The sequence below is a fragment of the Lacerta agilis genome, chromosome 13, assembly GCF_009819535.1.
Source record: "Lacerta agilis isolate rLacAgi1 chromosome 13, rLacAgi1.pri, whole genome shotgun sequence".
Taxonomy (NCBI): Eukaryota; Metazoa; Chordata; class Lepidosauria; order Squamata; family Lacertidae; genus Lacerta; species Lacerta agilis.
The window spans coordinates 42,426,576-42,450,166 of NC_046324.1; the positions used below are offsets into that span (position 1 = coordinate 42,426,576).

Here is a 23,591-nt window from a genome sequence, read left to right on the forward strand (position 1 = left end):
TGCTGCCTTTGGGGGAATTCTAGAAATCGGAAATGGCTCCCCTGGCACCAGTGTGGAGAGAAAGACAGGGATAAGGGGGTGGGGTGGGGGTTAGCACTGTGTGGCTGCACTGGCAGAGGCAATCCAGCACTCGCACTGGTACATCCACGCAGAGCCCACCTTTCTGCCTCTTTGCTTCTCCCCCTCTAGGTAAGCTGCAGCAGCGCCAGTGCTAGGAGGCCAGGTATATGACAATGTCCCTCTTCGCCAGTCGCTCCTGCTGGAAATGTCATAATCGTGCTATTTTTCCAGAAAAAGTGGTGCCGGAACCCACCACAAACACCTTCCTCGCTCTCTTAGAATGGCAATGGCGCCCAACCGAGAGGTGCCGGAATTGTTTTCCTGAGAGTTCCGGCTGAAAAAAAGCCTCGGTCGCGAGCAAGATACCAGGAGGCAATATTAACTGAGCTATCCCACATGCTACAAGGTATGATGGCTGTTAGGACCAGCCGTCAATGGTTATTAGCCATGGCGACAGTATACAGGTGAAACTCGAAAAATTAGAATATCGTGGAAAAGTCCATTTATGTAAGCAATTGTTTTCATTAGCTACTGGAGTTTAATATATGAGATAGACTCATGACATGCAAAGCGAGATATGTCAAGCCTTTGCTTGTTATAATTGTGTTGGTTATGGCGTACAGCTGATGAAAACCCCAAAGTTGAAATTGTTAATTTGGGGTTCTCATCAGCTGTACGCCATAATCATCACAATTATAACAAATAAAGGCTTGACATATTTTGCTTTGCATGTCTTGAGTCTATCTCATATATTAGTTTCACCTTTTAAGTTGAATTACTGAAAGAAATCAACCTTTCCATGATATTCTAATTTTTCGAGTTTCACCTGTACTCTCAGAATATCAGTCTCTAAGGGACTCATGTCCTCCTTGCGAGCTTCCCAAGAGGCATCTGGAAACAAGATACAGGAAGCAGGATCCTGAATGAGATGGACAAATCAGAAGACGCATGCTCATTCTTCGTGGAAAAGTTGTTGCTGCACTGTCAAAGCGACAATTCCTGATCCCCTCCAAAAACCAGGGCAATCACGTGGCATAGCTACCCCTGAGTCATCTCATAAGGCACCACTTAGGAAAACACTTAGATAATTCATTTAACTAGGATCTGGAAGTGGACTTCCCTGGTGCAAAAGTCAAGCCGCCCAAGAGAAGCAAGAACGTTTCTGACTAAGCTTGAGACTTACACACCCTCCCCCTCGCCACTTCCCACTTCCCACTTGGCACTTACCCATTGATAGACGTCCTGGACATAAACAGGCTAAAAACAGAGGACACGAAGGAGTGATAGAGTTGAATGAACAGCCAGCCCGATTTCTCAATACTGTTATTTAAGAAGATCTGTGTTCCTTGGTCAAGGTAACTCTGGACAAAGATAGGCTGAAGAGATTCACACAGCTGCTCTGTATTGCACACGTACCACTGCAGGGGGAGGAAAAGGGATAAGAATCATTATTCAGATGTCGGCACTAGGCCTGGGCGATATTATCGACATATTGCCCAGGACCGGTATGAGGAGCAGACTGTGATGCTGGTTTCACTCGGTGGTATATCGCTGGTGAAACCGCTCTGCTCCTGAGTCCCTCTGCTAGCAGCGCAGCTTCATCCAGGGGATGCTGCTAGCAGAGGGATTCGGAAGCACGGCGGTTTCACCAGTGATATACCGTTGAGTGAAACCAACGTTGCGGTCTGCCCTCATATGGCGTAGAGGGAGGAACAAGCTGTATCGGAAAGGTGCTTGGTCCTCCCTTCCACATCTTTTAAACTGCTCAACAGATGGGCACCTGGTTGCTGCTTCCTTCAGCCAAGCGTTTAACAGAGCCCCTAGCCCGCGCTAGCTTGCCCAAGCCGGCAGTGGGGTGGGGGTTCTGTGAAACTGCACCCCACCCCCGTCTAAGCGACCCCGAGGCCTCAGCAGCATCGGATCACTCAGCTGGGGTGGGTGGGAGGCTTATTCTACACCCCAGCTGCGAAAAGCCCAATGCTGCTGTGGTGTCAGATCGCTCAGGTTGGGGGCTGGAAGAAGTCTCCCTCCACCCCATCAGATGGGGTGGGGAAGACTTCTTCTACGCCACAACTGAGCGAAGCCCGATGTTGCTGAGGTGTCAGGGCTCGCTCAGCTGAAGTGGGGGGAGCCCTCCTGCCCCCAGCTGAGCAGCATTGGCCCTAGCCTGCGAAGCGCTGCGGTGAAAGGGCCCCAGGTCCAGCGGCAAGAGCAGCGGCCGATTCCCCCTGTGTCTAGCTGGCTGGGGCCAAATGCAGCTTGTTTCAACATCGCCAAACCACGATATCTGGCTGGTGATAGATCGTGATGTTCAAAATCTAACACCGCCCAGCCATAGTCAGCACTGCCAAGCCAGGCTTAAGCAAAGGAGAATGATCTTTGGACAGTATTGGAAACTTCCATTGTTCTAGGCACATTTTGCGATAGGGAATTTCATTAGTGTGAGTTTTTGAGGTCTGGGTGCAGTACTGCGCCTAAAATTTCATATTAAAACTGCAGAGTGGAAGGAAAGGAGGACCTTTTTCTGCCTCCCCACTTCCAGCCACTCTCTGGAGACTGGTGAAGAGTCGCTCTTAAGAATATTAGGTGGGTGGGCAGCGGAAGGACTAGACCATATGAAAAATGAACATAATATTTTAGATTCAGTTCATTCATTTTCAGCTTTGTATTCTTGTTATAAAAAGGCTCACCTAGACATTCCATTGTTACACCCATAACCTAGGTTTAAGGTGCCATTTAGCTCCTAGCTTTCATATCTCAGTTTCTAACACTGTCTTCGGATTGGGGAGGGATGGTAGCTTAGTTGAAAAGCACATATTTTGTAAACAGAAGGATCACGTGATGAGGATCTCCGGCTGTGACCCTGCGAGTCAATGCCTTTCAGGTCATATTCACACCATACATTACTTCCTCCAAAGAATCCGGAGAACTGTAGTTAGTTAGGGGTGCTGAAAATTGTACTCAGTAAGCGGTAAGCTACAGCTCAAAGGAATTGGCATCATGAGACTGGCCCTGGCTGGGGATGGCATTCTACAGTTGGGGTGCCAATAACAGAAAGTGTCCCATCCTCACTCATCACTTGCCTTGCCTCAAGTTGGGAGTACACAAAGAAGAACCTCCCCTAAGGGTCAGACAGGCTTGTACAGAAGCAGACAGCTCTTAAGACACTCTTGGCCCAATCAACTATTTGGCTTTTGACTGCAAAATTCACCTAAAATCAACTGTGTTCAGAATAATATCTAATCGGTGTGGCAGTGGTATCTCGCAGCTCAAACTTCAACATTCCAGCATTTGCCATTCCGTGTTCAATGCCTGAAAATACTTATGCATATAAATGTTCATATATCAAGACCTACTGGCACTATTAACAAACAATTTATATTTATATCTCAAACAATTCAAATATTGTGCTTTGAAACGAGCGCTATACAACTCTCAATCTTGCTACCCTACTCTACCAAAAGAGCTAAAAGGAAGAATCTAAAACGGTTTGGGTATTTTAATACACAAATCCATTCTTTCCAGTTGGCTTTTAAGATATAAAGCACAGTGGTCTGTACGCAGTGTTCCAGGTTGAATGCCAGCATATCAAACTAGCATTCCTTCCCTGAAGTCATCAATTTATGCTAACAGAGAGCCCAAAGCTACCTACAACCACATTACTGGAAAAATATTGCAGATTTCAGACGATGGTGTTAAGTTTCCAGAAGCATGCCTGGGAGCTTTCCAGCCATGCATAATACATTACAAAAATGTACCTAACTTGTTGCACACTACCACTCCAGAGCTCCTTTAATCTTGTTGCTTCACTGATTCCTGTTCTCTGCATACATTTCAGAGTATTTCAACCTTACTATGCAAGTTCACATTTTCTGTTTTGGAGGTCAAACTGCAACATTATTCAGTATCACTGGGCTGCACTTTGCTTGCAGCGAAAAGAGGTGGGTAAGGCCACATGCATCAATTCAAAGCAGAACATTTGTCCTTGGGGAAGGAAGGAAACATGAGGGCCTTATTAGAGGTGGGAATGAAAGGCAGGTATAGGATGGGAGATAACTTCAGTGGCTAGATCTGTGATTGTTCAGATGAAAAAACGCTGAGAGGAAAAAGATCAGGTGTTGTCAAGGAGTGAGGCCTTCTCCGTGGTGGCACTCCATGGAATGTCTCACCCCTGGAAACATGTCTGGTGCTGATGCTTATGGCATTTCGGTGCCATGCAAAGGCCACTTTATTTACCCAGGTGTTATGGGAGACTGGCTAATGCAATTTGTGACTAAACTCTTGATGGAATTTTAGCACTGTGTTTTTCTCTGCTCTTAACTGTTTCAAACGGATGTATTTTTAATCAGGTCGTAAAATGCCCCGGGGATCATGTGAGGAATGTCAGGCTAAAAATATATTTATAAATAAATATATGGTCAGGACGGAAGGAAGCAATGACAGAAATATGGATAGGCAGGTGTCATGTTCAATAAACTGGATTGATGGGCTGGCTGCACATAGGTTTTGCAAACAAGTTTCCAGTCACAAGGGTAAGGAAAAGAACACAAAGTGATGACAAATGTATTGGAGTTAGGAGAAGAAAACAAACTTTGGGAGTGCTATTGTGAGTTCTAAAGAAAGGGCAGCATTTGGGGATGGACTGCTAAATTATCCATCCCATACTGTCAATGGACACAAAGGGGAATCGTTATCATATATCAAAGATGAGAGAGAGCAGAGGTTGCAACAGCACAGCAATCAGTACTGCTGGAATTTTCAGCTCTAAGTGTGTGCAGAAGTCTTGTCTATACAGGTACAAGCATACAAAAATTGGGTTGTGCCTTGTTTTCCCTAGCAACTCCCCATGCCTGCTTAGCTCATACTTATAAAAGCCACAAAGCCGCCTCATGGCCAGAACTATTGTTTTTGAACACAGATTGTGTTTCCTCCCCGCTGTTATATATTTTGCACATTCAGCACAAATTCACCCAATTGTACTTCAGAATATTTTGAGGCAGGGAAAGGAAGAGAACAATTATACTACGTTAAGTTTTCTGTTCCCTGTCCCATCACGTTCCAAGTAAATCCTCATCTCCTCCTTGAAACTTTTCAGCTTCGCCTCCCCCCACCCCTGTATCCCCACCTTTCACCAGTAGCATGTGCTCTTCCAAAGTCTCCTGCCCTGCACTCAAAGGGGGGCAAAGGAGCCAGTCTTGTTACCCACAGAAATAGCAGAAGCTCGCTTATCTCCCCGACAACCAAACGATGTCCCATAAGAGATTTATTCCTCCCCTCCTTTATTTTGCGCACAGACTAAATGCACAAAGCACAACACACACAAATCTTTCTCCTGATCTCTCACCCGGATGTGTCCATATTCTCTCTGTCTGTCTCCTAGGCCAAGTATGGAGAGATTCTCCCAATCTTCTTTTTGTGCGTGTGTTGCGCGGGGAATGGAGTGTATTCAGTGGAGCAGAGGTTAACTCTCCTCAAGGACCTTTTTATTCTCCTCCTCCTCTCCCCCCAAAACAACATCATATCTCACCTCAAATCACACGCTTCCAAAAGAAGTGAGAGATGAATATGAAAGAGAAGCTACCCTACATCCCAAACCCTGAAATCCTTCCCTATTTGGGGGGAGGGGAGCGGGTTAGGCGATGGATGTGGGGCCCATTCAAAACATACCCCTCCCCCTTCTTCCTCCTGCCGCCCCTCCCCCCTCACAAAAAGGTTTTTGGGTGGTGGTGGGGGGCCTAGAAGTACTGCTCCTCCTGCTGGTGGGTCCATACCTGGTGGTTTTCCTTGATGCCCGGGGCTGGCTGGCTGTGGCTGCCCATCATATTCATGTAGAGAGACCTGGATAAAGGGCTCCTCAGGTACCTGGCAGGCCCAGACCACATCCTCTTCCTCAGCACCCACAGAGACAAGGTGTAGCAGCCCAGCCAGACCAGGCAGAGTCTCATGAGGGTGGGGTGGGGTTGTGGGGGGGAGAGGGAAGAAAGGGGCGCTGAATCACCCCCTCCCGCAACCACCGCCTCCTTTCTCCATGGCTGCAGCAACGGCGGCGGCGGCAGCCAGCGCGGAGCTCCCCATTCAGTGCCCGCACATCCACGCACACACATACATTACAGACACACATGCATACATGCGAGGCCGGAACCCGAGAGCCCAGGGAGGAAGGCCCAGGCCGGACGGGATGGCCGGAGACACCAACCAACCCAACCCACCCGCATGAGAGAACGCCTTGCTCGCTCGCTCGCGCGCGGGCGGGCGGGCGGGAGCCCAGCCTTTCTGTCCGCCCTCTCGGCCAATCATGGCGCGGCGCAGGGCAGCGCCTCTGGGGGCGCTGCTTTCAAAACGAGAGGCGGCACAATGGCCGCCGCTGCGGGGCGCACGCGCAGAGGGAGGGAGGCGAGGAGGAGGAGGAGGAAGGCGCCTCCACTTCCCAAGGCGGCCTTTCCTCGGCAGGGAGGCTGTGTTCACTCGGAGGCGGGAGGGTGGGCGAGGACGCCCCCTGCGGCACTAGGGCTCGGCTATGACAACCAATGCTGAAGGGGAATGGCCGATTGTACAGGAAGAACGGGTGCAGAGGACTAAAGGTGGTTGTGGGTAAATAAAAGCCCAGATTTCGCACCCAGGAAGGCATGAACATAGCGCCGTGGATCGGGACCAGTGCACCATTTCGATAGGCATCCCGTTTCCCCCAGTGGCCAAGCACACGTCCCTGGGAATCCCACAAAACAGGCAAGGAAGGTAGTGGCCCGTCTGCTATTGTCTTCAGAGTCTAATAAGCAGGAGTAACAAGAATATACCAAGAATACAAAAATCGATCTAGTCCAGCATCCTTTCCCCCCAGTGGTTAAACTGGCCTCTGTGAGAAGGTGGTGGCTCTCCCCGGGCCTTTACAGTTCTATTTAGGTATGGTGGGCAACTGCCATTGAGAGACCTCCCTCCTCCCATGAATTTTGCCTGGTCTACCCACTTTCCTCACACTCACTTATTTCCAAGCCCCGTTTGCTCAAATTCCAAATGTGTAGGGGTTTCCAATTGGCATGAGTGTGTGGTCTGTACATGCTCAAGAGAGCTCCCTCACCCATTATTTCTTCACATAAGAGGGAGGACCCAGCCTTCCTATAGAGATCTTGGGAACCCTGGCTCAAATAAAACAGCTGCTTCAGAAGAGTAGCAAGATGATGTGAGGAATTGCACCACATGATATTCGGTCACTTCATTATGGCTGGGGAAGGGTAATTGCTTAGTGGTACAGCATCTACTTTGCATGCGGAAGGTCCCAGCTTCAATCCTTGGCATCGCCAAGTAGGGCTGGGGTCCAGGGAAGATTCACAGCAACAGGGGTAGCATTCTTCCCTCCTCACTTCCAGCCTGCTGGCTCCAGCACTAGATTTGGCAGTTAAACTGCCTTCAGATTCCCTCCTACCCACATCAGGATTGCAGCCTTAGAGGAGACTTTAAATGTACAGGGTGGGAGAGAGGCAGAATTAGAGATCCCTGCACTATCTGTCACCGTAGCTAATGAATGGGGTAAGAAATAGGCTAGAAAATGATACCACAATTCCCTTTTCTACAAGAAAACGAATCTGGGAAAGAGCAAAAAACAAAAACAAAACCACCTTCAACAGGCTAAGAAGTCAGTTCCTCCAATGTTGATTTAAGAACTAAGCTAAAAAGAATTGGCTTAATAAAATAAAAGACTGCTTTATGAGAAATGAAAGTGCTACTATATATAATCTATTGGATGAAGAGCAGGATGGTAGGATTTATTATGGCATAATTCGGACTTTGTAACATATCAAGTAGCATTAGTTTTTCATTAATCGCCATCTTTTCAAAAGATGAAAAATGGAAAAGGCTTTAACAGGGGCAAATCCAAAATGCTGCATTTAGCTACAGTACTTGACAATAATGGAAATGTGACAGAAAATTTCAAATAGTATATTTTAATGCAAGTTCCAAGGGCTATAGTACAGTTTTACATATGATTATCCCTATTTGCATGGCATCAAGCAGCCAAGAAATCCAAAGCTAAGGAGCCTGCCACCCAGTAAATTTATTTTTCCTACAGTCCCATAAACCCAGCAGTTTGATTTAATCACATTTATTATGCTTTGGAGATGCCCAAACACTACTTCTTTCATTATCAAGTTTTCCCATCACAAGCCACAGGCTTCTGTGCAAGCTTCTGCCCTCCACTTCAGGCAGCCATTGCATCTCCACCATGTGGATTAATTGGGTTTCCCACTATGCTGCATCAACTATACTGTTCCGTCTCTCCCTTTTTCGTTGCCAATGACAATCCGCAGCACTGCTCGTGTAGTCATGAGTATGTAAACATAAACATCAGTTCAGGCTCTCTCCACAGCACAGATATGCATACCTCTCTCTCTAAATTCTGCCAAAGCTTTCTTTGCTGAACAGTCCGTACAAATTTATCCAATGTGCTCCAATGCTGTCATTGCTCTTCTTTCCAACCCCTGCAGAGCTAAGGTATCCCATGTAGGGAAATCATGGTGTGTTTTGCAGACCAAATACCAGTTAGGGGGAGAGAAATCAAACATACATTTTCCAATATTCCCGGGGGGGGGGGGTTGACCTTGTTTTGCTTACAGCAAAGAGGTAGCATTTCACATTTTATGAGAGAGGGTGCTCAAATGCAGCTTCTTACGATTTATCACGGGCCCTTAGTTCTTCTAAAAAGAGTGTCAAGTTTATTGTTCACAGAATCACACCATACTATTATGCATTTATCTCTTAGGCGTCCATGTGAGGTAGTGGCATTTTGGTGTACTCAGTAAGTCTATTTGATATCTCCAACTTGCGTACAGTTGAACTAGAAAGATATGGCATGATAAGGCACACACAGGATTTGCAGATATAACAGAAAAGCATTTACTGGCTCAGGCTGCAGATGATCCCTGTGAATCAAGGAAGTCCAATGTTCTTGTTCAGCTGACCTCTGTAAAACAGAACAGTTGCGTTCCCGATCCACACATTTGCAATTCAATGTCAAAGTGTAAGGTGGCTATTCTGAATGGAAAAGGGTGTCCATGTCAGAATCTGTATAAGTGCAATGCAAAGAGGAACAAGGCAGATCATGTAGAACATGGCATCATGGAGACCTAGAAACAAACTGGAAGAGAAGTGAGGTTTTTTTTAAAAATTGCTCTTTCAACCATCACTACAAAACAAAACAAAACTCATTGCAGTATATATTTATCAGAGTTGTGTTACAGCACTTTAACAAGATCATGCTTCCTTAATTCAAATTAGGAAATCATCCATCCCATTTGTATACATAAATTAAGTGGAATACCAATACTATACAAATTAAACTTGTTTTATCTGATTTTGAGAAATCAATGGTGTTGAATGCAAATTTACTGAACAATGCAATTTACACCCTGTTTTACAGAAGCATTTTACCATTCTGTTATATGCTGGGGCCTGAAAACTAGCACATGTTGTGAATGGTCTGGTTCATTTTAACAATATTTCAGAGATGCTGTATGTTGTTCTGTGGAGGTCTCTGGACGTCTGAGGCTGATGCAACTATGTTTAGGGCTACTTCAGCAAAGCGGTTTACAAAGAGAGAAAAAGATACTACTTTCTCTATGACCCGATTTGCACAATATGTTAAACCAGGGTTTAAATAAACCTTAGTTAACAAACCATGCCTTAGCTGTACATCTGAACCCAGCAGTGTCTGAACTACTGTATAGTCTGTTCACAAAAATGGTTTGTTTGTTGGCTTATTGCCTTAATTATGGCTTAGTGTTACCTGCAAATATGGGCACATCCTTAATTATGGTTTAAGCATAATTTGTTTTGTCATCACCCACCAGGCAACAGAGACACTAGACTAGACAAGCTGCCCTGAGTATACTCAGTTGCTCTCACTGGTGCATTACCTCAAGCTGCTGTTGCTGCTGCTGCTGCTGCACATATTGTCTGGTAACAGGATTTTCTTCCCTTCCCAACTCTACCCTGTACCCTCTTCATAGCAGCAGCCTGAACTGGAGAGTTGAACACTTAAAAGTAACTTCTTTAAACTATTGCTTTGCAGATGTTTCAACTGCGGGATGATTAACTGTTATTGGTCGGTAAATGAATGAAAGATAAATTTGGTCAGCTTTTATAATTTTTTAAAATTTGGATTTTTTAAAAAGAAAAATAGCAACAAATCCAAAGTTACACAAATAAACAGGACTTAGGTTACCAAGGGGGGACGCGTTACTGAGTCGGCATCTATTCTTTACCTTCAATAAATCTTGTCAACTTTTCGAGGAAAAGCACAGGCAGCAAATATTAATTCTTAAAAAGTTTGAGATGGAAAAGGTTTGCATTTTTAACACACTGAAATAAAAACATTAAGGAATGTGTTTATGGGTAGTAGAAGGGAGTGTGAATGAAATGCTGTTTTGAAACACAGCAGGTGTTGAGTGAGAGGGGCTTCAAAATGAGCTTCTGTTCCTGAGAGTCACTAAAACTGACAAATGAAAATACTTAAGTGTGCATTAGTAAAAGCAAGGAGAGATAGGGAAGTAGTAAGAAGGTGGCTCCAACACAGGTTCTGATTACTAATCTAAAAGCATAAATGTACAGTAAAAAGTGGTTGTCAGTTGTGAATATAAAAATAGCAGTTGCAAAATTGTTTTAAAAACCCCTACAAGCTGCAAAGGTATACAGGCATTTTTTTCTGGGGAAGGGAGGAAAGTGGTTCCTTGAGGACAGCTGCAGAAGATCAACACAAAGATTACCACACCTGACCAATGGAAAGTGACATGGTGAGGAAATGCCAGCAGTTGCCACAAAGGCTTGAAGGGTGTTAGATGAGGAGAAAGTTGTGGGTTGGAACTAGGCGGGATGGAGGATGACAACACAAACCAGTCTGCAGAATGCCCTTTGGTTTATGGGTGGTTTGTTCAATAAACCATGGTTTAAGAACAGTTTTGCGTGTCATGCGAACTGGACCTATGTGATCTGTCAGGTATGTTCATCTTGTTGCTGCAAACACAGGAAACACTTGCCATATTAAAATGAAGATCTAACCAAGTACAGACCAGACTGATTGCATGGAAAAGGTCACTAACCTTATCTGGACAAACATGCAAACTTTAATGTTCCAAGAAGCACAAGTGAAAACTGCAATGCACTTAAGAGAAAATCTTTATGAATATAGTAAAACAAAAATTACCTTCAACCATTGCAACTTTCCAGATAACATGTTTCAGAACACAAATTCCCAACAATTTAATTTCAGAATAAAAAGAAAGAAAGCTGTAATAGCCAAATAGACCAAAGGGTTCATCAGATTAAAACATCACTATGGCAATTAATTGTCTCTTACTTACCTTGGGTCAAGGTGAGCAACCTTCCCATTCAGATTTGCATAACCAAATTGATTTAATATGGTAACCACAAGCATAGGGGCTAAAGACTGGGCTGGTTTTGTAAACAAGGCATTTGTTCCAAAAACCATGGAGGAAAGTGGTAATCTGAAACGTTAAATAATAATTTTAATAGACCGCAAGTTATTATTTAAATTGCAAATGGAATACTTCAGCAGAAAGTTATATTCAAACACAGTCAAGCATTATATATGCTGGGATTTACCACTATTAAGATTATACTCAGTTCTTCAATAGTAATACTAAGACACTGTCAACTTCAACTTTCCTCAGTTTCTCATTTTTCCAATCTTAATCTCCATTTTCTATACTTCAGCTGCACCTTTTTTTGTTTAAGTCCTTATCCATCAACATTTTAGTGTGAATTTCTCCTAATATATGTATTTTTGTATGCAATTTATTGGGATAATTTAATAAATTGGGGAAAATCAGGCTCCAAACTGCTCAACTCAAGGTCACTGACAATTTGTTTGGGTATTTTTTTTTTGGGGGGGGGGAGGATAAAGCACTCCATATACTGAAAAGTGTTATAGAATGTATCAAGAATAATTCTATGTAGTATAACAAGCATGCTGAGTTGAGACTTTCCAATAATAACTGAGAAACAATTTAACATTTATTATCAACAATGAAAGTTTGGATACCATAAAAAGGAAACAAACCATGCTTACCTCCGTTTATGTTTCTTTAAATCTGCATCCACAATATCGGCCAAAGGCAAATTAAACAGACTGAAAGAAGCTTGAACAATGACCCTAAATAGAGAAGTGACTTAGATTTGAATTGCCTCGGACAAAGAAAAATTAAATTTGGATATTTTTAGTACCATAAAATATTTGTATAGTGAACTACTACATAAATACATTAATATAACAGCAAAGTTGAAAATAGGATAAGAGGACCCAGAAGAATAAGGATTCTAGAAATTAATGAATAAAGTCCACTTCTGTTGAAAACTTAATCTTGGCTTTCCTCCCAAAGATCTCACTGTCTGTTAACTTATCTTATTTGTCTAATAACACTTAAGAGATTTGGGGGGAATTAAGCAACATATACATGGTTTAAATAAATAATAAAATAATACTTTCCAGATTTGAGAAACTAGAATGAGTGGTTCCCATTAGTCTCCACTTTAGGACAATTGCCATTAGTTATCAAAAATGTAAAAAAATCCAAATCATCTGTGACCCCATCTGCCTTAAAGAATCCCCAAAGAACTGCCAGTCATTTTCCTGATTAATGACATCATTGCTTATACAGACAGTGACCATTTTTTGGGAGTCCAACTGATACGGACCACTGATGGGAGGGTCATTTTGGACCTGGAAGGAGTAATGGGGGGTGTAATGGGGTTATGCACACTCCACCAACAGACATTGGGGCTAGGAATGAAAACCCTCACATGTACCTAACATAAGAGGACCTCTGCAACGAGGCCTAGTGTTGGTGCCTCCATGACCCACACTACTTGAGGACCTTGGCTCCTTTAATATGTTTTTACCTCCTCCAGTGCTCAGGCACTACCATTTCATAACTCCACAATGCTATGATAGAATAGTGGGGGAATTAAAACCGTGGTGCTAGGTCCTACGGCTGACATGGTTGGTGTGCAGGGGAAGAAAGACAATCAAAAGGCTTGTCCTTGGCCCAGAACAGTACAAATGTGAGCAAGCCACTGCTAATGATTCCATCCATAATACATGGAGAGCCTACTCAGGGCATCTTGCTTCTCCCTATCTCCTCTGCCCCCCACCCCTGGCCACACGTGAAGTAGATCTCTCTGAATCCTGGTCAAAATTGTGGTGCTCTTAAAACTGAAGTTACTTACATGTTTGCTGTAAGATAAATAGCCAGTAAGTAGTAGTGTTCTGGACCTACAATAAGCATGATAGTGGCAGCTATTGCTTCCAAGTAGAAGGAAAACAAGACCACCTTATAGTAACCAAATTTCTTCAACAAAGCTTGACTGATTAGCACAAGGCACTGAAATATAACAGAAATATTAAGCTACATTAATACAGTACTGAAACCCTGTCAAAGATACAGTAAATTATTTCTAACCAGAAAGAAAGCACCACAGGATACCCTGACCATCCTATCCTTCAGAAAGGCATCATCAGCACTACATCACCAACATTTGAACATATGCCTTATAACAACCAATCTCGTTTGGTTATCTATATGGACAAATGATTGTCCAAAGGAATGATGGATTTTTAAATTGTTAATGGGAGCTGACGCTGTTCCTTTCTTGTTGTTCTATTTGCATTCTAAAAATAGCAATAAAAAATAAAGTGGTGTTTTAGATCGAGCCATATATATACTGTGTTGTATTGTCTGGGTTTTAATAACTATAAATCCACATCAAAATGTCACTTGCAAATACAGTACATAGCTATTGTACTAGCTAAACAGCTTATTCATGTATCCAGTGTAACATGCTAAAGGCCCATCTATGCGCCTCAGCTTAATGTGGCTCATAAACCCCTTGTGTCTTTTAATCCCCCCTCATCCATGTGGTGTTCTCCTCCAACTACTGCTGTCCCACACTTTATCCTCTCTTCCCTATAAAATAGATGCGGCTCTCCTATTCACATTTTCAAAGTATAGGGAATCTCCGAATTTAGTGAGGGGAAAATATGGAAGAGGGGAAGAGAGAGAACAACAGTACTACTGAAAAGGAAAAAAAATGAAAGAAAATCAGTAAGCAAAATATGTTGCCCTCCACCCTGAATAGTAAAGGGGTCATTAGTTATTAAATTCCTCTGCCTTCAAGAGGCCAGCCTTATCATTTGAGAAGTACTGCTCCAGGTTCAACACAACAGATTTACCTGGCTTTCAGAAAATGTGATCCCACACAATTTTTAATCCCATACTTGTTCTTATAGGTTTTTACCAACTTTTTTTTTTTACAAAAGTACCAAAAAGCATACACACACACACACACACACACACACACACACACACACACACACTGAAGAACCAGCTTCCCCTTTAGTCAAACCGTATGTCCATCAGTTGAATTCCTTTGGCACAAATTAGTAGTACCAAAGGTTAGTTTTGCAGTATAAAGGTTTTCTGTAAGGTAATGCATAATTATTCTTGGCAATCAGTGTAAGCAAATAAATCTGCTGAGAACCAGCATATTTTTGTCTTAAGAGAAAAGAACAAAAGGTTTCTCTGCCTACCTGAGGACAAATAAAACCTGCCCCATACATGATACTTCTGATAGATGATGATAGAACGTCCTTAGGGATGAGGTTATCTGCAAAGATCATCATGAAATTGTTGCAGAAGGCCAAGTGGAAGACTTGAAAGAAGTTCATGGTCACAAAAAGCAAAAAGTTTTTCTGAGTCATGATCTGTTTTGTCAACAAAATCACAGAGGACCAAGAGAGAGAGCTCTCAGCATTCTCATCAAAATCCTCCATTAGAGTTTCTTTTTGTTCATACTGAGTGGTGCTATACATTCCAGTGTAGCACATGCAAGCAGTGGCAACTGCTCCTACCAGAACAGCAAATGCTTGAAAATAGGTGAAGTTCTCCATGTTATCTGAAATTAAGCCACAGAAAAGGATGCTGGTGGAGCCAACCAAGGTTGCCACTTGATTATACTTAATAAGCTGGAGCCTATTTTCATGTCTAGTTGAAATCTCTGCAAAGAGGGCACACTGTGCTAGCAAGACAAACGTAAGCAGGCCATCGAAAGCGCACAAAGCAACGATAAGATGAAGTCCGCTAAGCCAGTCACCTTCTTCATATTGTTTCCAAGGAAACCAAGGAAGAAGAAAGGCCAAAGCATACAAGGGAGCTCCATACAAAATGGAAAACCGACGCCTGGAGCAGCATGGCACTTTGGAGTTGTCTTGAATATAGCCAAAGAGAGGATCATTAATGGCATTCCAGATCATAAAAACAACCTGAGTAAAAAAAAATAAAAAGAACATCAGTTTGCTTATTTATTTGCAAACATTTGCACCACTTCACATGGCTCAGCAGAAATCACATAGTAGCTTGTACAACTGAAAACGTATCGTATCGATAAAAATGTAACATGAAGTATAGAAAAATTTTAAAATCAGTAAATAAATGACAAATCTACACTAGTAACATAAAGAAAACGCTATTGGAACAGGGGGCAATTTAAAACTCAGGAGAAAATGTTGCACTCATTCTATTTGTCTCTTAACCTTCATCCAAGAAGCTTGGATATCCCTCACTCCTTTTGCCCTTACTACAAGCCTAACTGAGGTTAAGAAATAATGGCCGGTCCAAGATCACCCAATGAACTTTATTATTAAGTTGGGTAGAGATGGGAAACTGGGGCTCAGGGATGCCTAAGAAAATAATTTTCTAGTCTCTGTGCTGATGGCAGCTGCTGAGGAGAACTTCCACAAAAATCAAGCTGTGTGTGTGGGTGTGTGCCATCCTGTTTGCTGCATATGCACATATAATTAAAAACACCGATTCTAAACACTATTATTATTCAAAACAAAATCGAAAATTCTTTCTAGTAGCACCTTAGAGACCAACTGAGTTTGTTCCTGGTATGAGCTTTCGTGTGCATGCACACTTCTTCAGATACACTGAAACAGAAGTCACCAGATCCTTAAATATAGTGAGGGAGTGGGGAGGGGTATTGCTCAGAAGGGTGGTGGGAATGGGTGATCAGCTGATAGGTGTGGAAAACCTGTTGCAGGGAAAGGCAAGAGGTGAGATGGCTAAAGATAACTTTGTTATGTATAATGAGATAAGAATCCAATGCCAACAGTGCCCTTCAGCTCTCTATATTGGACAAACAGGCCAAACCCTATGCCAAAGGATAAATGGACATAAATCTGATATCAGGAATCACAGGACAGAGAAACCAGTAGGAGAACACTTCAATCTCCCAGAACATTCTATAAAAGATCTCAAAGTAGCTGTCTTAATACAAAGAAATTTCAGAAATAGACTGGAAAGAGAAGTGGCTGAATTACAACTAATCACCAAACTTAAAACCACGGAGAAACCTGGTCTGAACAAAGACATTGGATTCTTATCTCATTATACATAACAAAGCTATCTTTAGCCATCTCACCTCTTGCCTTTCCCTGCAAGACTAATTACAGCCGTTAAGAGTCGTCAACAGGTTTTCCACACCTATCAGCTGATCACCCATTCCCACCACCCTTCTGAGCAATACCCCTCCCCACTCCCTCACTATATTTAAGGATCTGGTGACTTCTGTTTCAGTGTATCTGAAGAAGTGTGCATGCACACGAAAGCTCATACCAGGAACAAACTCAGTTGGTCTCTAAGGTGCTACTAGAAAGAATTTTCGATTTTGTTTTGACTATGGCAGACCAACACGGCTACCCACCTGTAACTGGAACTATTATTATTATTACTATTACCCAACCTTTTTCCTTGACATGGACTCAAGGTGGCTTATAGATAAAAATAAGAACTAAAACCATAGAAAAACAACTATCTATACACCTATACAGACACAGACAGTGTTAGAAACTAAGATATGAAAGCTAGGAGCTAAATGGCACCTTAAAACTAGGTGATGGGCACTACAATGGAGTGTCTAGGTACACTTTTTTAGTAACGAGAGAGAGAGAGAGAGAGAGAGAGAGAGAGACATATTTCTCCTGCCCGCCCCGCTAATAGTATTACGAGAGAGTCCCTTCTGCAGTCTTCAGAGTGGCTGGAAGTGGGGAGGCAGAAAAAGGTCCTCCTTTCCTTCAAGCAGTGGCAGTTTTAATCTGAACTCTTGGGCGCAGTACTGCGCCTAGAGCTCAGAAACTGCTCACATTAATGACATTCCGTCGCAAAACGTGCCTGGAATAATGGGAGTTTCAAATGCTGTACACAGAGAGACACCCCCCCACACACACACTGTATAATGATGTACAATAAACACAGCATAGCACCAGCCATTTCATTAAAAGCAGTCAGTTTGCAAAAACATGTTGGAACAGGAAAATCTTCACCCGTTGACAGAAGAACAAGGAGAGAGAGCCAGTCTAACTTCTCTAGGGAGGGAGTTTTAAAGTCTGGGAGAAGCCACCAAGAAGGCCCTCTCCCATGTCCCTAATTTACATTTAAAATACATTATGAATAAAGAAATAGAAATAGGACAAGTACCAGAAACTTGGAAAGAGGCCTATATCACCTTCATTACTAAACTGCAATTATAAAGTATTTGCAGCAATATTGGCCAACATGCTTAAAAAAATTATGAGTGATCTAATACATAAGGACCAAGGAGTCTTTCTTCCTGGCAGACAGTTAAAAGACAATGTTAGAAATGTAATTAACATAATAGAATACTTAAGAAGTCCATAACAAGGCAGCGTTGATATTCTTAGATGAAGAGAAAGCGTTTGACAACATGACTTGGCTATTTATGAAAAGCGTTTTCAGGGAAACGGACCTGGGGGAAACCTTCCTAAAGGCCATAGAAGCAATATATACTGAACAATGTGCAAATATTATTGTAAATAATACAACTGATCGGTGTGTGGGGTTATGAAAGGAACCATACAAGGATGCCTGTTGTCTCCGTTATTGTTTATTTTGATTTTGGAGGTATTCGCACTAAAGATAAGGAATAATGACCAAATAAAGGGCATAAGAGTGGGGCAACAACATTACAAGTTAAAAGCATATGTCAATGGTGTTGTCGTGACTCTGGAAAACCCACTGGAAAATGTACCAGTGGTACACGAGGAAATAAACTGAAAATATTTATATGTATCTTTCAATATATAATTATATAAAAACACAATTACCTAAGACAGCAGCATTAAATTAAAATTCCAACTAAAATTTATAATTTATTAACCACATTCCTCATATGCCGCAAGGCAATGTCAGTAATAGTTTATATTTTTAATATATATATTTATCATAAACTATGTACAAAGTGTTATGTATTCAGTGATCTGTGTTTGCCTGATCTTGAGTTTTGGACCAAGGATTATGAGCCCGTGTTCTGATTCGATACATGATATCCAGTCGCAGAACATTTCAGGATCAAATGGTTGCACTGAGCCTCAACGTGGCTGTAGTACCGATCCACATGAAGGCTTGGCAGGTGCCATTCGCCCTGAAGCCCAATATTGATGCAGAGCTGGATCAGCTCATCGAAGAAGGGCTCCTTGAGCCAGTTCTGCATGCTTGGTGGGAGACCCCAATTGTCATTCTTCTTAAGTGCACCCTCAACAAGGCATATCAACAACTCTCAGCTGACGAGGCCACCTGAGGCACACACCACTGAATACATAACACAAACTACCAGTAACACACAACCATGCAAACAGTAATGGATTACAGTAGTGTCCTTGATTTCTTTGAGGAAAGCCATAAAACTTACTTTTCCAACCAGCTTTTCATTTAGTCAAATTAGGATAGCTGGTATCCTGAGCTGGCAATGAGGGAGCCGACAGTGGTGTTTTAAATGGTTTAATCTGCTGCTGGTTTGTTTTTATTGATTAAAATAACGCATTCATTTCAATTGTGCTGTTAATTATTAATGGTTTCATTGTTTTGCTGAATTTTTTTTTACTGTATGCTGACTTGGGAGAACTTGAAGAGCAGTATAGAAATTGCTTACATTAAATAAAAGACACTGCTAATTCTGTATTCAAAATAAATAACCCGGGAAACAACCAAAAACAGAAAAACTAATGTTGACATTGACTGTACCTGTGCTTGATGGAATGCTGCTTCAGATATCTTGTATTTGTTTAAAAAGAGTTTAACATAATAGAAATTAAAGATGCTGTTCATCATCCCAGCACCTAATGTCGTCATTGAGTATGCCAGGGCATTTGGATGAATTCTTGAAAAAAGCTTCATTTTTCCACGGTGGTATTTTTCTTCCCCTAGGAGCTAAATAATAATATGATAAAACAGTTACAGGCTGTTACAGTTCCAATGAAGAGTTTTTTTGCCCTCAGATCTGTTATACTGTATAGATTTTTGTAGCTTCATTCCAATGAATAGTTGGATAATTTTGTGGCATTTGCATATCTGTGCAATGTCTGTAGGACTGTGAGGAGGAAAACAGCAAACAACAAAATCAAAATACTGGAAGTAAGACTACAGTATATGGCGCATGACTGGACATTTTATTATAGGAAACAGAAGGGCAAATTGCAGAATATCTAAAGCATTTACATAGAGTAACAGAATTTTAGAGTTGGAAATCAGCTTGCAGATCATATACCTCAAGCCCACTGCTCATCTTAAATGACTTGAAAAGGGAATTAGACAAATCCATGGAAGATAAGCCTATGGGTAACTACAGGCTCCATTGTCTCTAAATACTAGTGCTAGGAATCCCAAGTGGGAAGAGTCCTGCTGCATTCAAGTCCTCTTTGGAAGCTTCCCGGAGACATTTGGTTGGCCACTGTGAGAACAAGATGCTGGACTAAATGGGCCTTTGGTCTGATCCAGCAGGGCTCTTTTGTTCAGTTTAACTATAGTGTCACAGACAAATGGCTCTGCTTCAGGGAAAGAGGACCCAATGACCTCCAGGTGTTACAAGAACTCTCATTATCCTTGACCATGGTCATGCCAGCTCAAGCAATTGGGAGCAATAGTCAAACAACTTGTGGAGAGTCTATCCCTGTTCTACTTACCATAAATACGTCCAATGAAGGAGAGCCCAACACATCTCAATGGAGCAAGTTCCGCTGCTGAATAGTTGCACCTAATAAACTGAAACACTTTTGTGTGATCTGCTGCTTTATGGAAGATAGTTTTCAATTTTTATTTGCAGATTTAATTGTGAGCATTACTACATTCCCAATGCAGCTTTAAGAGGGAAGTCACTATTAGATATGGATTCATATTTTGAAAGGGAGTCTATTAACCACAAATTTGAAAAAATAAGAAATGCCCTTTAGGAATAATTTTGTCATGAAACGGATGTGTATATATATGCCTGCACACAAGGAGCGAGCAAAAGGAAGGTACAAGGCAAAATTAAAGTGATGGAATATATACATAATATTTTTAAAATCTTAAGCTTTACATTTATTTGGTTTTTTGCAGTTGCCAGAATTTGAATATTTTGAAAATTACAAAGATGAACACCCCAAATCTAGTAAAAAAAAAAACCTATTTTTATTTTTGCTGGTTAATATCCATAAATGCAAAATGCCTTCCATGGATCAAGATGAATGTTGTAAGAGGACATAAATATGTACGATTAGTGGCTTCGCATGATCCACAAGAGGGCAACATTTTCTCATCTATTTATCCTTGTCTCACACTGTGATAAATATTTTGCCCTCACAGCTTCCATGTTACAATTGACAAGAACAGGATCAAACCCTTCTTTCCCATATCTACCACCAGAAAGCATTTAACTAGGCAGTCTCTTCAGTAATGTCTCCCAATTAAAAAAAATCAGGGAAGGGAAGGGAAAACTAAAAGGGGAACACCTCTCCCTCTCTCACACACCACCTATCTGGGGCAGTGGGTGGGGGAGAAGATGGAGTAAGAACATATATTTTATTTAGGATAAATAAAACATAAAACAGTTAGAAATGCTTGAATAGAATGGTGAAACAGCAATCTAAGAACAGTTAATCGGATGGCAAAGGTGACCTTTATCAATATTTAGCTCCAACAGATGAAGTAGACATATAATGACATTGATTAAAGTAAATCGATTCCTCCATTTAAACAGATGCCTTAGGTAAGCATGAATGACATTATAATCAACACAAGAAAGAATGAGCACTAGTCAGGTTTTCTCTGTAACCTCCATCTACATCTATTATACTCAAACTCTGTCTGTTGATGATGCCACAGTGTGTATTATATAAAACAAGGGCTTGTATTAAAAGTATGAATAGTAGAAGCCTCCAATGTCACTGGAAAAATGAAGGAACTCTACTTAAAGCTATTTACATATGGCAGAAAAGTCCTGAATAGTCCACATAATTTCATCAGGAGAAGCAATTTAAATATAAAAGAATGCAATTATCTGAAAGTGACCTCTAATCCAGTAAAAGCTTATGATTCAAACATATTCCCCAGTTTTTGAAATGCCAAATTTTGTTGCCGTTTCTGCTTTAAGGAGGCGTGGCTGCCCCCTCTCAGAATGAAAAGGTTGCCGTTAACCTTTAAATACAGGGGCGGTGGGACCTGCGGCCCTTCAGAAACTAACTCCAGCTCCTCTATCAGAACCAACCAGCACAGCCAATGGTCAGGAATTACGGGAACTGTAATCCAACAACACCTGAAGGTCCAAAGGTTGTCCATTAATAGCTGCATACAAGAGGAAAGCTTGACAGGTGCAGCTTGTCCTGCCATGATTCCCCGTTCTAGTCAATTATCAAAGATACAGGAGGCCCCTCTCCCCTTCTCCTTTAATATGGCTACCCTGATTCACAAGCTGTCTCTAACATAATGGACAGTTGTTTTATGAGTCTCGCAGTACATGGAAACTTAACATTTATTGTAGCAGCAGTGAACATAAGATCTGCTGTGTCAGGCCAATGGCCCATCTAGTCCAGCATCCTGTTTCTCACAGTGGCCCACCAGACACCTGTGGGAAGACCTTATCAGCAACTGTAATCACTTCACTCCTAACTAGTTTATGAATAAATTAAAAAACACAAGTCCCAATACCCATCCTAAAGAGACTCAATTTTCTCCATTCAGAGAACTGTTCACTATGCCTACTCTTTACTTTCTGTAACTTAAAAGCTATTTGTGATCTTGACAGTCCATTTCAAAAAGCAATTACAGTAATTGTATCGTTACACACCGTCCCAATTTCCAAGCTGTGTGATATCCGTGTTCCAGGGTCTTTGAAAAGAGGAAAAGCAGGGACAGTGGTGTCTTTATGATACATTGTTTATTTACACATATATACAACCTGAGCCTGCAATGGAGGGCTCCCAGCATTACACTCCAAGAGGTTATTGCTTCACCCATAACCACAAAGCCTAGGATTAAAGACACCAGCCAAGGCTCGCCCTTTCTCCATCTTGCCACACTTTACAGACTGCAACTATTTTGTCTCAGCTAAGTATCTCAGAGTTCTGGGTGGGGCTCTGCCTGTTTGCTGGCTGGCCAGAGTCTTGTGTTTCTTACATTTCTTTGCCATTGCCTTTCCTTTGCCTTTAGCTAATCTCCCAGGTGGTTTCCTGACCTGGAAGCTGGTTTGGCCTGTATTTTAATATTGCTAAATCCAGTGTTTGGCAGCCTTTTTAACACTCAAAGCATTGATTAAGTTCTAACACCTATCAAACCCAGGAATTTAGGAGAATTGGGCACCCACAATTCAAAGTAGCATTATCTGGCTACTTCAACAAAAGCAGTCTACCCTATTTGATATTTCTATCATAAGGCTGTTTGCTTCTGAAAATACAACACTCTTGTTTTCCTTCCGTTTCTGAAGCTTTAAAACCTCTATGAACATTTTTAAACTGAGCTGCTCCGGCCTTGTTTTTAAGATGCTGTTTTGTTAACAGGCTTTGATAATTTTCTTGTGTAAGCCAACTTGTGACAAGGCCCTAAATGTATTTACTTAAATCTTAATTTACGAGGGAGTAAAGCCCTACTGGGACCTACTTCCGACTAAACAGGTACAGGACACCACATATCCTCCAGATTTTATAATGCAATTTTATTAAGTCCTCTCCCAAGATATAATGATGTGACCAGGTTGTTTTTTGGGGTGGGAATGAAGGCTTATTTCCTCCTCAGCGGTATTTGATAGAGAGCCCTATTCCGGAGCCCGAGCAAAAGCGTCCATTTCCCCCTACAGCTCTGAAAACCACGCGAAATCCCGACGATAAGCCCCACTGTGGTGAACGCGGTTTACTCGCGTCGCAGGTAAGGGTGCACAGCATCGCCCCCCCCCCCGCCAGCCCACCGCGCGCGGCCCCGCCTGCCCACCCTCCCTAGCAACCCGCTTCGCGCGCGCCTCGTAGCAACAACCCCAACCCGACCCTCCTCCCTCTCGCGACCCGCGAATACATACTAACCAAGCCTTCGCGCTTGGGCCGCTCAGAAATACTCGGAGGGCGGGTCTTCGCCTTCGAGTCTGGCCCCTCCCTTTCCACCCCATTGGGCAAACCGGGAGCGGCCCGCACGCGATAAGACAGC

The 23,591-nt window shown here is 42.3% G+C and overlaps 2 protein-coding genes across 3 annotated transcripts in view; both read right to left on the minus strand.

Annotated features, from left to right (window-relative positions):
* Positions 1-6,281, minus strand: part of METTL9 (methyltransferase like 9) — a 28,105-nt gene extending 21,824 nt beyond the window's left edge. The window contains exons 1-2 of the mRNA XM_033166833.1: positions 5,832-6,281; positions 1,288-1,478 (exon numbers count right to left, since the gene is read on the minus strand). Coding sequence (XP_033022724.1) covers positions 1,288-1,478; positions 5,832-6,164 — 524 coding nt within the window. The 5' untranslated portion in view covers positions 6,165-6,281. The remainder of the gene's footprint in view (positions 1-1,287; positions 1,479-5,831) is intronic.
* Positions 6,282-7,984: 1,703 nt separating this feature from the next.
* On the minus strand, positions 7,985-23,572 carry LOC117056326 (transmembrane protein 180-like). Of its 2 annotated transcripts, none has more exons than XM_033166540.1 (7): positions 23,471-23,572; positions 19,167-19,345; positions 14,657-15,388; positions 13,297-13,451; positions 12,140-12,223; positions 11,412-11,555; positions 7,985-9,190 (listed from the first exon to the last, which is right to left on the minus strand). In XM_033166540.1, exons 2-7 carry the CDS (start codon positions 19,317-19,319, stop codon positions 9,067-9,069), a joined length of 1,392 nt encoding a protein of 463 aa, XP_033022431.1. In that variant the 5' UTR covers positions 19,320-19,345; positions 23,471-23,572; the 3' UTR covers positions 7,985-9,066. The 2 variants fall into 2 exon arrangements, with proteins under 2 accessions (XP_033022431.1, XP_033022432.1); XM_033166541.1 differs by lacking the exon at positions 23,471-23,572 and adding an exon at positions 23,055-23,121 and having other exon boundaries at positions 19,167-19,352.
* Between the last annotated feature and the right edge of the window lie 19 nt (positions 23,573-23,591).

What these genes read in the sequence shown, in the direction of transcription:
- LOC117056326 (XM_033166540.1), bottom strand. Translation starts at nt 19,319, where the DNA reads ATGAAGCTTTTTTCAAGAATTCATCCAAATGCCCTGGCATACTCAATG. An exon ending in CAGCATTCCATCAAGCACAG is followed by an intron (nt 15,389 to 19,166) that starts GTACAGTCAATG and finishes TTTTTTACTCAG; the next exon opens with GTTGTTTTTATGATCTGGAA. An exon ending in TTAAAGAAACATAAACGGAG is followed by an intron (nt 11,556 to 12,139) that starts GTAAGCATGGTT and finishes TTAACGTTTCAG; the next exon opens with ATTACCACTTTCCTCCATGG.